Source organism: Battus philenor, unplaced genomic scaffold (genome assembly GCF_028537555.1).
Source record: "Battus philenor isolate CCGP_79_NKW_IND1 unplaced genomic scaffold, ilBatPhil1.0.hap1 SCAF_15, whole genome shotgun sequence".
Taxonomy (NCBI): Eukaryota; Metazoa; Arthropoda; class Insecta; order Lepidoptera; family Papilionidae; genus Battus; species Battus philenor.
In genome coordinates this window covers 4,462,219-4,480,192 of record NW_027181677.1, presented here as the reverse complement: position 1 = coordinate 4,480,192, position 17,974 = coordinate 4,462,219, and the positions used below count along the sequence as shown (strand labels likewise).

The 17,974-nt window shown below is 31.5% G+C and overlaps 3 protein-coding genes across 3 annotated transcripts in view; 2 read left to right on the top strand and 1 right to left on the bottom strand.

The window, feature by feature from the left end:
- The window catches only part of LOC137918818 (trifunctional nucleotide phosphoesterase protein YfkN-like), a 59,090-nt gene extending 47,795 nt beyond the window's left edge, over window positions 1-11,295 (top strand). Inside the window, exons 4-7 of the mRNA XM_068761732.1 lie at window positions 21-1,301; window positions 2,507-3,690; window positions 6,068-7,034; window positions 8,726-11,295. Of these exons, the coding sequence (XP_068617833.1) occupies window positions 21-1,301; window positions 2,507-3,690; window positions 6,068-7,034; window positions 8,726-10,174 (4,881 nt within the window). The 3' untranslated portion in view covers window positions 10,175-11,295. The remainder of the gene's footprint in view (window positions 1-20; window positions 1,302-2,506; window positions 3,691-6,067; window positions 7,035-8,725) is intronic.
- On the bottom strand, window positions 11,051-16,659 carry Smyd4-4 (SET and MYND domain containing, class 4, member 4). The gene is made up of 3 exons (XM_068761731.1): window positions 16,467-16,659; window positions 14,798-16,344; window positions 11,051-13,723 (listed from the first exon to the last, which is right to left on the bottom strand). Exons 2-3 carry the CDS (start codon window positions 16,210-16,212, stop codon window positions 13,330-13,332), a joined length of 1,809 nt encoding a protein of 602 aa, XP_068617832.1. The 5' UTR covers window positions 16,213-16,344; window positions 16,467-16,659; the 3' UTR covers window positions 11,051-13,329.
- Window positions 16,242-17,271, top strand: OSCP1 (Organic solute carrier partner 1). The gene is made up of 2 exons (XM_068761945.1): window positions 16,242-16,353; window positions 16,460-17,271. Exons 1-2 carry the CDS (start codon window positions 16,242-16,244, stop codon window positions 17,269-17,271), a joined length of 924 nt encoding a protein of 307 aa, XP_068618046.1.
- Window positions 17,272-17,974: the final 703 nt, after the last annotated feature.

Below are 17,974 nucleotides of genomic sequence, written 5' to 3'. Positions count from 1 at the left end.
AAAACTTATTTATGTTTCAGTCGCTTGGGAACAATGAATTCGAGGAAGGTACTACAAAACTGTCTCCTCTCTTAAATAACATAGAAACTCCTGTTTTAGCTACTAACATAAATTTGAATAATCAAGACAATAAAAAATTAGAAAAGTCTGTTATATTTCACATCAATGGAATAAAGATTGCCATTGTGAATTATCTTTCGCCTGAAAAAAATATTCTTGAAGACATTAGGTCTTTAGAGTATGTCGACGAAGTTATTGCAATAAAAGAACAGGTGAAAAAGTTAAAAGAACAAGATGTTTCTATCGTTATAGCTCTAGGTAATGCAGACCTAAAAAAAGCCGAGGAGATCGCTTCTGAAATTAATGATATTGACTTAGTTATAAATGGTCATAAAAATATTTACTTTTGGAATGGAACTACAACTAATAATCAAAAAACGGAACTGGGAACCAATATTATAGTAACGCAACAGACTGGTAAAAAAGTACCAATCATTCAATCTTATGCGTATGACCTAAGTTTAGGAAAAATCAATATCAAATTTAACAGTAATGGTGAAATATTTGATTATCAAGCTGAACAGATACCACTTGATATTTCTGTTCCTCAAGATTCAGAAGCAATGGAAATATTGAAAGCCTATAGATCGGATATTACTTTACAAGGTCAAGAAATTATTGGCAGTACTGCTGTAGTCCTGGACGGCGATTCATGTAAATTAGAAGAATGTAATTTTGGTAACCTAATTACTGACGCTATGATGTATTATTACGCTGTAAGATTTGAAGGTGATCGTTGGACAGATGCACCGGTGGCTATAATACACAGCAAAGCAATTACAGCTTCTATTGCTCCAGAAAACCGTCCAGCTTCTGTTACTACAGTAAATTTGATGTCCGCGTTACAAAGTGAAGGTAATTTAGTTACCGTCAAAATAAATGGAACAGTTTTAAAACAATTTCTGGAACATTCGGTTGCAGACTATAGACTGTCTAATCCATCTGGCGAATTCCTGCAATACTCTGGAATCCGGGTGACGTATGATTTAGCAAAAGATCCGGGTTCTAGATTAGTTAACGCAGTTGTAAGATGTCAGTCCTGTGACATTCCTGTATTCAATCCTATCGACGATGAAAAAGAATATACTTTGATAATGCCTCTGTCGTTGGCAAAAGGTGGACAAGGATATTCAATGCTAGAAACGCTTGCACGCAACACTCTCGCGTACGACGAAACTCGTTGTGTTACGGAATATATCGCGCAGCGCAGTCCAGTATATCCTGAAGTAGCCGGGCGAATTACCCTACTAAATAAGGATGCCGCTCCCAACTCTGCAGCTATTCTAAGCTTCACATACTTATTTTTGTTAATATCGCTGGCTTTTATCGTTGTGTAAAATTATAATATAGATTTTTGATAAAGCTTATAAATTAATTACAATAATAAATTGATAACGTCTTTTATTTAAAATCTTATTATAATATTGGTAGCAAGCCTTAATACGTTCCTTAAAATTTCTATGCTGAATTTAACAAAAAACTATTTAAACAACACCAATGACATCCAGTACCGTCTTAATAGCTTCACCAAAAAGTTAAATGACATCAACCACTCAAGAACCATTACCAACGAAGACAACAATGTGTAAAGATTTCAGTAAGTACTGCATAACACGAAATTCTAATCTGTCTGTTCTGGGAAACTTACAAACTAAATTTCCTTTTTAATATGTACTTATGCTAATAATATTCTTCTTTATAGCTATGTACTTTTTACTCGAACTGTGTTACTGTGTATTTATTCTATAAATTAGAAATATGTGAGATTTTAAAAAAATAATAAAGTTTTTGATACATTCACTAAAGAAAAAAAAAATTTGTAACTTAAGTATGACATTTTTAAGATAAATACATAGTTTAGATAACCAGACACCGCAGCCTCTCAATGCACATAAAGCGGTATCCATTGCCCGTGAGCAGTAAATCAAATTAAAAAAATATCACCCGAAATTACGTGGGCGCCTACCGGTACTTATTTAATAACCTATCATAAAGAGAAGAGAGCACTAACCTCAGAATTGCGGAAAACGACGCAAGGCAGAAGACAATTAGTCTAAAATCGAAGAATGGTTTTAAAATGTAATATCATCTATATCTACACAATTTTGTTTATAATTGTTAATAATTTATAATATTTCTCTGATATCAACTATACGAAATTTATATTTCGCACTTACATATTTAAATTTTTGACATATGACTATTTATGACATAAGCACGTATACATAAACTAAATATTTATATGGGTATGTTATATGCATGATATACAATTGCTTTCAATTCTCAGTTCTGCTAAACTTATTAACGTTTTTATATATACATATTAACCTCTTCAATTTATTCGACTTTATTAATTATTTCTTTCTCTAAAATCGCATGCCAATTAAACTTCTTTTACTAAAATTACTAATGTTTCATAATGTATGCTTTGTATTATTTGTTACAGTCGCTGGGCAATCACGAATTCGACGACGGGATTTCTGGACTGACGCCTTTTATCAACAATTTAACATGCCCCGTATTATCAGCAAATCTAAAGCTTGACAAAGAACCATTGTTACAAGCCGAAAAGAATTTAATGAATTCTGTGATACTGAATATAAATGGAACTAAAATAGGAATAATCGGTTATCTAACACCAGATACAAAAGTGCTTGCAATTCGAAATAACGTGGATTATATAGAAGAAGTGATTGCTATAAGGAATGAAATCGACAGACTCAAAAGGGAAGATGTACAGATCTTTATAGCATTGGGACATTCAGGATTTATCAAAGATATGGAGATTGCTGAAAAGGTTGAAGATATTGATCTAGTCATCGGTGGTCACACCAATACCTTTCTTTGGAATGGTAAAACTCCTGACATAGAAAATCCAGATGGACCATACCCTACCCTGGTCAAACAAGCTTCAGGCAAAATTGTTCCCGTTGTTCAAGCATATGCATATACTAAGTACTTAGGCAAATTGCATATGGTTTTCAATAGCATAGGTGACTTGATTAGTTTTGATGGCAATCCTATTCTTCTCGATAAATCAATACCGCAAGATCGTGATGTTTTAGAAATTGTTAACAGTTATCGTGATGATGTAATGAAAATTTCTGAAGAAGTAATTGGCAATATTTCTGTTATTTTAGACGGTCATTCTTGTAGGCTTAAAGAATGTAATATGGGCAACTTTATTGCTGATTCAATTGTTAATACATACGCATCGACTTACGTCGGTGACGGGTGGACTGACGCCCCTGTCGGAATTATTCAAGGAGGAGGAATCAGAGCATCTGTCGCTCATGTTAATCTTCCAACGAATATTACAAAAGGCGATCTTTTAGTCGTCATGCCTTTTGATGGTACTATAGTAAAAGTATCTATAAACGGAACATATATTTTAAAAATGTTAGAGCATTCTGTCGCAAATTACAATCCCCTCCGTGCCCCAGGGAAATTTTTGCAGGTTTCTGGGCTAAAAGTGGAATATGACTTTCAACAACAACCTGGAATGAGAGTACAGAGAGTATATGTACTTTGTGGTGAATGTAAAGTACCAACCTACTTACCATTGAATAAATCCCATGAATACAATATACTTATGCCTTTATTTTTGGCAATGGGTGGTGATGGTTTTTCCATGTGTTTAGATCTCCCGTTCTCTATGTCAGAATATAGCCAATTACAATCGACTATTAATTATATTCAAAATCATAAACCTTTTTATCCAACAATAGAAGGGCGAATTATAATACACAATGCCGAGAAGTTAACAATAAGTGCCGGTTCTTCAAGAAAAACGTCAATGTGTATTATGCTTTTATGTCTATTATTTATTAATGTATAACTAATATTAAATTTTATACAAATATTTATATAAGATTGCAGTTACATTATATATAGATTTAGTTCACATAAAAATAATCTAAAAAAAACTAAAGATGACATTATCAGCTTGCATTATAAAAAATCTGTTGCCCGTAAAAAATCCTAAAACACGATATTACAAAATTTAATTTGTGCATCAGTTAATACCATAGAATGCCAGTCAGTTGTTGGACTCTGTTAACTACATTTCGATACATTTGATCGGCTTTTTTACTTCAACAACTTTCGTTTTGGATAAAGTTCAGTCTCATAAACCTGTCAATACCCTTGCACGACAATAAATGTAAAGTGATCGAATGAATATCACAAAAATCTACAATTTCTACCTATTGATTTTATCTCTCTCATGACGCGTGGTTCAATACTTTAAATCCTCCATAGCGGTTAAATTCCAAGGAGCAAAGTACTTAACGAATCAAATATTTTGCATAGGCGCAAAAGGCTAAAAAAATTCAAAATTTAGTGTTGGTTTATGCACAAATAAGCATTTCTGCACAAATAAAATCTTTGTTTTAATAATTTATATGTTTGCACCTATTATTTCAGACATCAATCTCATATTTAAATTAAATTCTTAGATAACTTATAGAGATGCATTAATATACGTATGTTTACATAAATACTAGGAACTAAAACCCAGAATAGTCATCGTATCCGCCATAGACAATTATACCGAGTTACAGCAAAAAAAACCTTACAGAGGCAGTGATATTTTGTAAAACTACTTTTGTCACATCACAAGAAAGTCAGCCGATGATTGAGAAAAGTCACGGGGACAGATATGCTTGGGATTTCTCTACGACAGCGGATCAGGAGATCCGTACAAAAAAAACCGGCAGGCCACATAGCGCGCAGAAAGAATGACCGCTGAAGCCTTAAGATTTGGTGAACAAGGACCGGCAAGCGCATTATAGAGCGTTTACTCACAAAGTGGACAACTTTGTTAACGTCTTCGGAACACGCTGATTTAGTCAGTCTTGTTTGTATTGAACATGGCGCCAATTTAGATCAGCTTAGCCAGACTGGATTTAACCTGAGACACTAGGACTCCCGGAACACGCTGGTTGCAGGCGGCTGCCAACCAGTGTTATTATAAATGAATAGAACATTCATGCTGTTATAATACTGCTGATAATGTTTATTTAGAAAAGGAAAAACAATAAGGAGGCTCTTGCTACTCGAATGATTTTTCAAGAATCGCCTAAAAGATCTGAAAATAGTGACACACGAAAATAACTAATAGAAGAATAAAATCAAGATCAGTCATTGGATACCGCGATCTTCCTTTGTGAGCGACTGTTAAAAAAAGAGGCCGTAACAAATTGCTGATCAGTAGTTACCGATGTTTGCACAATATATTTAGTAGTTGTTAGTAACCATAATTTATAACACTATTTATAACCCATCCCGGCTTTACTTATATATTAATATTGTGAATAAACAGTTGAAAATATGAACACTGTAATGTACTTTCGTTATTGGCTGAATGGTAATAAAACTTGTTAATTTGATCTGTAACTAATCTAATAATTTCTAATAACTGCTACAACACACAACTGTAAAGCTTTTCTTTTTATTCATTATTGATCGATGCTGATGTACATAAGCTTATGTTGATAAGCAAAACACTAACACGTGGCGTTAGAAGCTCAGTAATGAATAACTCTGAACATATACATTCACAGATTGTAATAAATGTAACAGTGATTATATTTATGAATTAATAAAGATGATATAGGCGAACAAAAATTTTTCTAACCATTTAGACAAGTTCTTAGTTTAAAAAAACTATTATTACAAAAGGACTAGTAATTTGTTTTATTTTATTTTCTGTCTTACCTTACCTTGTGTTAAGTTTACATAATCACCATTTCAAGTCAGAATTATTTGACAGCTTCGGTTTAATTATAGAAGAAATATATTTAAGGTAATAAATAAACAAATGAAATACATTTATTTATTCCAGTAAAAAATATAGCAAATATTTAAAAAAGTGTTAGCCTTAATTATTGCGTAACATAAGTTTATTTGCTAATCCTACTACGGTGATCTAGATTTAACACACTGCTATGATTAAAAAAAATAATGGAATATTTAGCAATAATTCTTGATCCTTTCATTTGTTCCAGTCTCTTGGCAATCACGAGTTCGACAATGGTGTCAGTGGACTCACTCCATTTATAGAAAATCTAACAACACCCGTTTTAGCTGCCAATCTTGTATTAAATAAAGTTCCTGAGTTAGCAGAGGAAAGGAACCTAAGAAAATCTGTCGTATTTAATGTTTCTGGTGTTGCAGTAGGAGTAATTGGTTATTTAACACCAGAAACTAAAATGCTAGCCGTCCATAACAACGTCGAATACATTGATGAAATTATAGCTCTTAAAGAGGAAGTAAAGAATTTGAAAAAAGAAGGTGTTAAAATTATAATAGCACTTGGTCATTCTGGTTATTTGAGAGATATGGAGATAGCGAAAGCTGTGGAAGGTGTTGATTTAGTAATCGGTGGTCATTCGAATACTTTTCTATGGAATGGCACAACCCCGGACTCTGACGAGATTCAAGGACCTTATCCTACGTATGTAAAGCAAGCTTCCGGTAAGCTAGTGCCAGTAGTCCAAGCATACGCCTATACTAAATATCTTGGAAAACTATACATGGTTTTTGATCCCAATGGTAATATTATCAAAATAGATGGTAATCCTATTCTATTAGATAACAAAATACCTCAAGATCTGGAAGTTCTAGCAATTGTCGAAAAATATAGAAAGGATGTTCTTAATATTACCGAAGAAGTTATCGGTAAAACTTCAGTTGTGCTCGACGGTTTAAGCTGTCAGTACAAAGAATGTAATCTTGGAAACTTAATAGCTGATGCAATGGTGTACCGATATGCCTCAGAATACAAAGGGAAGTATTGGACAGATGCTTCTATAGCTACAATACAGGGAGGAGGAATAAGATCATCCATTACAAATACGAAAGCACCAACTAATATAATTAAAGGGGACTTACTGGGAGTCATGCCATTTGAAGGTATATTAGTTACGGTGGAAATGAGCGGTCATGTATTATTGCAGATGCTGGAATACGGTGTTTCAAATTATGATCTTTTGGACTATCCAGGAGAATTCTTGCAGGTGTCAGGGATACGTGTAGTTTTTGATTTGAGAAGACCTTCAAACTCTCGAATAGTAAAAGCTGAAGCAAGGTGTGCCAGTTGTGACATCCCAAGCTATTCGAAAATTGAGCATGACCATGTATATAAAGTGATAATGCCTAATTTTCTAGCTAAGGGCGGCGATGGGTATTGGATGTTTAATGGTTTACCGACACAGGCTTTAGAATATAATGAACTGTCCGCCACTATGTATTACGTGAGGCATCATAGTCCTATCTACCACGGTGTCGAAGGAAGAGTTATACTTATCGATGACAATACAAACTTTTCAATCCGCATTATGCCATCGATGTTTATGTTACTCTCTGCAATCTATCTAATTTTATAAAATTGGTACTGTATTTACAGTAATATCCCATTGAATAAATAAAAAAAATTAGCTTTTCCATGTACATAGAAAAAAATTAAAATAAATATCTTTTTTTAAGTTGTTAATTAAACTTCACGGTTGTGATATTTTTAGTATTACTGTACACTCCAAATGAATATGTAAATCATCGTTTGGGACGCTGAAACAAAATTTGATCATTTAACTATTAAAGTTTAATTTATTGTAATAGGCTGTAATATGAATTTGACTTTGATTTTATAGTATCACAATATAATTTGGTTGTTTTATCAATATATAGTTAATTACACGTTTATATAAATATTAATGTTAGAATATGGTAAAAGAAAAGACAAAGTGTTTTTGATAACTGTCTTTTACTTAACCCCCAAATTCGGTTTCAGTATTAATTCTAATATTAGTTATAGAACATATAAAGATATTAATATTTTGCATAAAAATTTCATTGCTACAAAAACAGTATTTTATTGTGAATAGTGTAAAGATCGTTTTAATTTATTTCTTATTACCCTGAACCAGTGAACTAAATATTTGTTTAAAAAGAATGTGTTACTAAAATAAACTTTTAAAAAAGTGAAAAATTTATTAATTTATGATCATAGCCATTTATTACTTTAACCTCTGTCCTATACCCTCCAAATGGTTCTGAATAAGCACAAACAAGAGTATTTTTATAAATTCTCAAAAATAAAGATTAGCACCTTATGTTGAATCTGAAATAGATAAATAATGTAATCAAAATCTTCTAAAGCTCATAATCCTTTTTTCTTAAAACAATAGAAAGCATCATAGAGTAAAAAGAAAGTTCAATAGATAATTTATTGATTCATTTACATTTCACCAGAAATACTGGTTAATAAAATTCTTTCCGTATTTTTAAAGTCCACTATTTTTTTAATTATTTAAATACACTTCGTCGCATACCTTTTTCCTTATTTTCCTGCGGATTAAAAAGCAACTGGCTGTTTACAGATTTGCGTTTACAGATATAATATTAAAAAAATGAAAGCACCGTCCAATGTAATCAAGCTTTACATACCGAATCTAATAAACTAATCCTATTAAACTGTCAAACAACTACCGTCAATTAACCACGAATCAAAAGCATTCCATTTTTACAGCCATTTTTACTACGGAAAATAACCTTTACTAATATATTGATTGCAATGCATATTTTTACGCTTTGGCCTAGAAATATTTCTACTATATCTGAAATAACTATTTATATCACAATTAAAGTCATCTTATCTTTTCAGTCGCTCGGAAACCATGAGTTCGACGAACGAGTAAGCGGAGTTGTACCGTTCATAAAAAATCTGACGACCCCGGTGTTAGCTGCAAATCTTATATTGAAGAAAGTACCTGATCTACAAAACCTAACTAATTTATATAAATCCATTATATTATTGAGAAAAGGAGTTAAAATAGGTGTAATAGGTTATTTAACACCAGACACCAAATTCCTTACACCAAAAAACGACGTCGAATATGAAGACGAAATTCCAGCAATAAGAAGAGAAGTTGATTTATTAAGGAAAAAGGGCGTAAACATAATAATAGCATTAGGCCATTCAGGATTTCTCAAGGATCTAGAGATTGCAAAGCAAGTTGATGGGTTGGATTTAGTTGTTGGGGGTCATTCTAATACGTTTTTATGGAACGGTGAACATTTTAAGGAAACTCCTGAACAACCACAAGGACTGTATCCAACAATCATAAAACAAGCATCGGGAAGAATCGTTCCTGTTGTACAAGCTTACGCATATACAAAATACTTAGGTAAATTACACTTGATTTTTGACTCGGCGGGTGAAGTTATAAAATGTTTTGGTGATCCAATATTATTAGATCAAGATATACCGAACGACGAGGTAATCATGGGGATGATACAAAAGTATAAATCGGATATTGATCGCATAAACAACGAAGTTGTAGGAAGTTCTCTTACTTTTCTCGACGGTGAACAATGCCGCATAAGGGAATGCAATATTGGAAATTTTATATCTGACGTAATTTTAAATTACACTAAACGTTACAATGAAGGTAAATACACGGACGTAAACATGGTTTTGATACAAGCTGGAAGGATTAGATCGTCTTTAGGCCGAAAAGAAATTCCATTTAACGTTACAAGAGGGGATTGGATAACAGTTTTACCATTCACAGATACTCTAACTGTATTTCAGATAAATGGTTCGATATTAATTAAAGCCTTAGAACATTCTGTTGCGGGTTGGCGTACAATAGACAGTCCTGGTCAATTTTTACAAATGACAGGTGTAGAAGTTGTCTATGATTTGGCAAAAGGGCCTGGAACACGTGTTAAATCAGCTAAAGCTCAATGTACCGAATGCTCACAGCTCGAACAAATTCGTGATTATTATATGTACAAAATAATAATTCCGAGTTTTTTGGCCGATGGCGGTGACGGTTACAGCGTTTTAGTAAATTTACCAAAAGATATCCTACCGTACAATGAACTAACTTGTGTTTTGGAATATCTGCATGAATATAGTCCTATAGATCCTAAATTATCCAATCGTATTACACTACTTAACGAAAATATACTTATTGATAATATAACTCGAATTGCATTTAACAGCAATTCGGTAGAACCTTCTAGATCTGCCATTATTGAAGTAAATCTATTATTTTTATTTACGACATTGCTAGCATCATGTAACGTTTTGTATTATCTGTACTAATATTTTAATTTTGGGAAGAAATACAATAGTTCTTTTACCAATATCTAACTCATTAGAAAATAGTTGATTAAATTTTTTTGTATTATTTTATATAAAATTAAAATATAGTAATAAGGGAAGGGGTGGAATAAAATAATTAGTGGAACTTAAGTTTCTGTAGTGGCGACCACAGACCAGCAAATAAATAAAAAACAAAGCGGGTCCAAACGAAAGTCTACGACCAATGTGTGTTATCAGTATGATTTATGACACTGAAATGTCGCTTCAATTCAGATCTCGTTTGCAAGTACATCGTCGACCAACAAGCCATAGGAGCTATACTCGGGATTTCTTAACAAGATCTAATCAAGAATAAGGAGATCTTTAGACTAACAAAAGTAAACGATGTAGCCCAACGGATTCACAAGTTAAAGTGGTGAGGCAGTGAAAAGGCTGCATAGTGCGCAGGGTGGTGAGCCGCTGGGGCAAAAGGTTCTGGAGAGGAGACAATATACCTGCAAGCGTAGCATAGGATATCAAGGAAGACAGACGACATAGTTAATGTCGCCGAAAGGCTCTAAATGCAGGTTTCTTACAAGCGGTTCTGTTGGAAATAAAAAGGGGAGGTCTTTGTCCAGAAGTGGAGGTCCTCAGATCATAATGATGGTAAAATATTTTTTTATGAAGATGGTGATATTACGTAACTCGTTTTGACTCGGTATTGCCTGCATAAAAAACTTCAGAGATTATTAGTGGGCTTTACCACTGGTAACTTATGGTTTAAATAAAATAAATTGGTTTGGAATCACATTTATTAAAAATAAAATTTATGAAATCTTAACTTAAAAACTTAATTAACAGTTATATCAAAATGTTATAACAATACACTATATATAACGTCGTTAATTACCATAACGGTGACAGTAACAAGAATAGCAAATAATGAACTTTAGTACATTTTATAAAATAGAAATATTATAATAGAAACGATAGACTAAATTTCAGATAACAATCATTAATTGTGGTTTTTTTATCTAACTATTGACTGCGTAAACGTTTCATTCATCGCATTACAGATAATATATTATTTTGTAAAGTACTTAAAAACTCACATAATACTTCATAAATACTGTAGGCTCACACTTGTTTATTAATTATTATGACAGAAATATTTGCTTTTAGATTCATTGTGGCCAAAATAAAAAAAATAATCAAAAACACGTAGTTTATATATGCAAAAAAAATATTTTAAAGAATGTGTTTCTTAGTTACACAATTAACTTTGGATTTGAAGAGATTGGATATTTAAATGCACATCTGTCTTGATATTTTAATAATTAAATGATTGTAGAAAGGGCTACAAAAAGTCTTGAACTGATCACAGTAGCACATATCTCTTGTCCATTAACAAATCCTGATTTTTGTGATATAAAATTGTTTTTCATGATAACTCAAAACTTCAACTTTATTACATACACAAACATATATACATATAAATATCCAATCTTTGATTACCGATTATCTAAAATGACATGTTACAATGTACATAGTTTTTTTTAATGATACACATTTATTGATAATGATATAGTTGTGTTTTTATTCAAGTATTTTTTTTGTCTTTTTACATAGAAATATTTTGACAAAATGTAAACCCCTCTGTATATTAGTACAAACTAAATTATATTTAGATTGGAACTGTGTGTCCATAACCAGAAAATCTAACCTTAAACTTCAAAGAAGAAAATTATGGTGTATTTATAATTAAAAAAAAATATTTTAGTTAAGTAAAAGAATTATTATAATAGCTATATAATGGGTGGTTGAAAACCTGCAAAACAAAGCAAAATGTATATGTATATCATTTACTTATGAGCAAGGCAACTAAATATTTAACATCACCTCAACAGAGTAAAGTAATATCAAATATTAGCTCGGTTCTCTTTAGATCAAGATCATAGGTTCCCAACCTTTTATTGACTGCCGCTACCTTTAACAAAATAATTAATTGTACCCCGGGGCTTTTTAGCAATTGAAATCTCGAAAGTATCGAAAATAAGAAAAAAACTTTAAATAACATTTTATTCACCTTTACAAATTTTTAAATACTTCAAAATTATTTAAATTTAAAGTATCTCCAAAGCTGTTGAGTTTTTAAACAAGATTTAAATAGTTTACCTATTATATTTTTTCCTCAAAACGAAGTGCCAAGAAGCAGGGAAGAGTTACAAAAATTATGAGTTTACAACATCGAAGTAATAGTGTGTCTCCCAAAAAGAAATGACAAAAAGGCTTGTTCATAGCAATTTTATGTCTGTCTGTTAAGGATTAACAGACACTATTTTTTTTAAACATTTATTTACGCTATAATAATATGTACATGATTTTTTAAGGTATTAGTAATAATTTATAATTGTTATTTTTTTAAATATAACTAGATAAAATTTTGGATGATCTGATGCGTTCTTAGTAAAATTAAAATATTTTATGACCCATTTGCCAAATTAGGAACCAATGATCTACATGCTCTATGACTGCTATATCAGTTTGTCAATTGTGATATGTTAGGAAATTATGTACAGTTCTTTTTTATTAAACCGTTAATAAATTATGTAAATAACTAAACAATCCTTTTATTTCACATTTCGCAAATTTGCACAAAAATATGAATAATATGCTTTGCATCATGAAGCTCTCAACTATTCTACTAACACATAATAATATATATCAATATAAGTGTTAACAGTGTAACAGTTCCTATTCTAGTAAGCAAAATATGTATGATTTAATATAACTGTAACTAAATATAGGTTATAAATATCACTTATTGGGATATTAACTCTTAACACATAGAACATTTTTTATATTTTGGGACCAGATTTTCAGAGATTCCGGAGGTTCGAGACGACAGAGTGCAGAGGGTGCCATATCAAAGATCTCTTTCAAAGGAGCCTACCCCGTAGGCCTGGAATAGCATCGGCTCGAGCCGCTGCTAATACACCGGATTAGGAGGCCGCCGAGCAATTATCGTTTCGAGAGATACTCCATGAAGTGACTATTCATAAGAGCGTCCTCAAGGGGACCTGGGGCTGTCACTGGTCGATAATAAAAAAAAATATGTATATTTTAATTATAAGGAGCTTAAGCCTTTAAGCTTAATATATCTATTTATTTATTGTTTATAAAATAGGAGGCAGTGGAGTCCAGGGTATCAAAATTTTGTTCTCACAAGACAATAATCCTGAAAAAATTACTAAACATTGTTTCAATGCCTCCTGACAATCTGATAACTCCGTACAAGGCGCATAAGGCTCAAGAGCTTGACAGAGACTACACAAAGATTTAAAGACTTTATGAGCTGTAACAACATCACCTCTCTGTAATTTTCCAATTACATTTTCGTCCAGTAATTTGATTTTTATGTCTACCAAGCCTGTAGGAACATGTGTAGAGGGACCCATGCCAAAATAAGTTGGCCAGTCATTGATACAAGCTTCACAGATGCAATCAAATTTATATTGGAATTTGAGAGAAGCTCGACGAGACTGGCAATCGTGTATAGCATGATGAGCTCTGTAAATTTTAAAATAAAAATGTTTTAATAAAAAAAAATTAATCTAAAAAATCTGTAATTTGACAAACGGTGACTCCGCTTTCCTATCCTGTAAATCATCTAAAGCAATTAGCAGCCCACATACCACATAGAACAGAAGGCCGTGAGGGCTACTATAACAGAGACCATACCATACAATAAATACCAGGCAATTTTTGCTCAAATTCTTTAGTGGTGGTTATGATGCTTTGGTTCTACAGGCAACAAGCAAAATAGGCGACATAAAATTACCTACTTCTATATAATTTTATATCGACTATTTATTTCACTACTAGTCATATTTTATATGTGTAAATTAGTTAAAATTGAAAAGATTTGGTTTTAATACAAAGTAATAAATTTTGTGTGTATTATACTATATAATACATAGCTACTAATACCTTTGCTTACATTGCATATTCTTATAAAGTTTTCAATATTTTTTTGGAAAAATCTTAAACTGAAACTGTATAGTTATTGGAAAGAAGACTTAAATGACCCTACTGGCCTATACAAAGTCAATAAAAATTCAGTGGATTTCATCTAAATTTCACAAGGGCAGATGACCTTGTTAAGGTCATTGTAAAACACTGTTGCTGGCTGCTACTAATTGGTCTTAATGAAAATCTATGAGGGATGCTTTGTTCATCAGTGGATGTCCTATGAGTGAAATAGTGAAGATACCTCAATTTATAAAAAGACATGACAAATGAATGTTGTCAAAGAAAACATAAAGACCAAAAAACTGTAAAATTTAAAAGTAACATCACATTTTCTGTATCCAATTAAATTAACCTTCACTTTAACTCCATAATTCCTTCTGTTTATTATTTAATTTTGTTGGAGCCTGAGCCTCATAGAAAGGATAATCCAGCGATCTGGCCTATTTCAGATTGGAAGGTAATGAGTGATACTGATCTTTTAAATTATCAATACTGATAACTTACAGTAGGTATAAATTTTAATTCACACAAAATATTTGACTGCTAGCAATCAAACCCATAAGTAATATGATCAATAATAATACATACTAGTTATGTATAAAATATGCTTACCCATAATTATCAAAAATTTGCATGCCTTTCTTGATTGGACGTAAAGCAAAAAGGTACATCCTTCCAGAACCAAGCTTGTTTATCCTGACAACATTTGGAGCACAAGAATGGTTTAGCAGACTATGAAAACCATATGGTGCACTTGCTATACTTAAGTCTTCTACATAAATTCCTTCTGTCTCAATATTTGCGCTTATGCCATGCATGTTGATTGCACTGGTCATCAAATGAAGCAACAATAACCCTGCAACGCAACTAGTTACACTCTCTGATAACTCTGCATCTTCAACTTGTAAAAATTTAGTATCACAAGACAAAAATTTTAAAAATACTGCTGCTGTAACAGCTTTTTGAAATATATCAGACACAGACCGTTTATTTACATTACTTTCTAAAGTGTGTATTGAAGCATAATGTTTTGAATCTAAAATCCACTTTCCATTAACTTGAATGTGACCACGATATTCATTATCAATATTAGCTTCAGCCTCATCAATTGTTTTAAAGAGACTCTTCCAATCTTTGTGGTCATTACGAGCTTTTATTACAGTCCTCAAAGCCAGCAGTTCAAGTTTAGTAAAATCCATATCAAATAAAACTGCCATTAATTTACATTCAACAGCATGATAATCTTTAAAAGCATTATCTTTGCATTCAGTGCTACAATAGAAAGTATAACAACAATCATCACAGGGAAATAGGTTTAAATCTCTAGAAAGACAATAATGGCAGCAGAAAAGGTAATGTGACTTCATTATTAAAATAAAATATGGATCCTCTTCAACCAGAACCTCACCAACATTTACATCTTCTTTAGCAACAACTTGACGCCCCATATCCTTAGTGAATACAACTTCTAACTTTGAGCTTGCACTCAAATATCTAGAATCTTTACTACTGTTCATATGTAACATATTAGTTAAATTAGAATTATCTTCATTTTTATGTGATTTTTTCTCAAGTAAAGCATCTTCACAAAACTTCTTTCTTTTAATTAATTTCTCTTTCAATTCCAGGGGATATTTCATAGAGAATATTGTGTTAATATCTTTTACGCATTCCTCATATTTGGTCATATGTTGTAATACAGCAGATCTGTTTGATAATGCTAAACAGTAACTGTTGGAGTTTTTAGGTGCATGCAACAAGGCTAAATTATAATATTGCCATGCCTGAATAAGCTTTCTTGACTGGAAACATTTGTTACCTTGGTTACGGTAATGTATAGACACAGTGTCAGATTTATTCACTTCATTAATTTCTGGAATGGAACCTAATTCTTGTAAAAGCTTGTACACATATAATACCCTGTCATTGTTGTTCTTCTGGGACGCAAGTTTATTTGAAATATCTACAATTTTACCCTGAGTAGTTAATGTCCGGATAACACTTTCGTACAAGTTATCGATAATCATTTTCGTGGTTTATATATCAGAAAGCAAAAATGTCGCACTTCGCAACACCATTTATAGTATTAAATTTAGGTTGTGAGATGATATATGTCATCGATCAGCGTTTAAAGAGTCAAAACATTCCAGAAGATAAATCTGAAAAAGGTTAGTTTATTTTCAGAAGTAACCAAACAAACAAAAAGCTTACGTGTTTGTAGTACCTAGAATTATTTTAGTGTTGTTAAATTAATATTTCAAAAATATATTTCAGTGCTAACCGATATAGTAACCGTGCTGCTTCATCCAAAACTTCAACAAGAGCTATTTATACCACAACCAGTGGCGACCCATTCAGTCGTAAAACAACTCTTGCAAGATATATCAGCAACATCAATAATGAAATTAGATGAATATTCTATGAATAAATTATGGGACTTAATGACCATGATCGTCAAATGGCAAATATCAGTTGCAAAAAACCAAAGTATTTTTGACATAAGCCGGCGACATTTAAAGGGTATATCAACACTAATGCCTCAATTTTTCCCAAAGAAAATTATAGAAAATGTTTTAAAAAATATTGAATTAATTCAAGAAAAAATTTCAGATGAAGTTTATAAATGCCTTTATCATACAATTATATTATGGTTCTCCGAGTATCATACAAAAATATCTGTTTTACTTAGATTAGGTCTTCAAAATAAAGATGGCACTTTCAACGATCCAGCTGTAATGAATTCAAAAATTTTACAAAATTTAGGCGAAAATATTTATAAATATGATACAAAAAGAAATCCTATGGAAGAATTTGATAACCATTCTACGGATACTAATGAAATAAGCTGTCTTTTATCGCACATAGAAACAATAAAAGATAAGAAAAAACAACAAATTTTTGAAATACGACTCCCGATAGAAATGGGTCAAAAATATTCAAATAATAGGACTCTTAATATTAATAAAGACGTTTGCTATGAAGAAATTAAAACCAACGTTAAAGAAAAAGAGAATGATCTGTCTTTTATTGTGGACATTCCGAATTCTCCACAAGAAGACCTCTTGAAAATGTTAGATAGTATTTAAGAATTCTTTTTATTGTTAATCAATATAATATATCATACAGTTTCGAGAAATTAAAAAGCTAAAAATCCCTTTGTCGCGTGTGAAGCTTAAAGAACGCTTAAAACTTATTCCCAGTGCTTCAATCTAATTCATAGCTTTTTAAATAAAATTACAATTGAGAATTCTATATTCTGATTCTGTTATTTGTATATATATTGATTCATGTAGTAAATACTTTCTAGTGTGAAAGATATTTTTCATTTCAGCAATATAAATGTTTTGAAGTTATAGTAATATATTATTGTTTGTGTATTGTGATGAATGTTTTACAATAAAAAAATTGTAAACGTTTTAACAATTACTATCCACGGTTTGTCCGTTTTAATGTAAAAAGTTAAATCAGTATTGGATATTTCTTTTATTTTACCGCGTTTTCGTTTAATAAAATGGAAAATTATAGAAAAGTAAGATGATGAACATATTTAATTATATTTGTATGATTTATATGCGACTATCCAAATTAAGTCACTTTTAAATAAATATTGCGTCACATTTTTTCGTTTATAATAACAAAATCGAAAATTGTTATCTCCAAAATTTCATCGGTATTAATTTTCGTGTTAACGAACAAAACAGTACTGTGAAAGTGAATGGTGCAATTAATTATCCTTGTATACAAAATTAATCATAAAAGCTGACTTTATCGTAAAGCGGTACAAGGCTT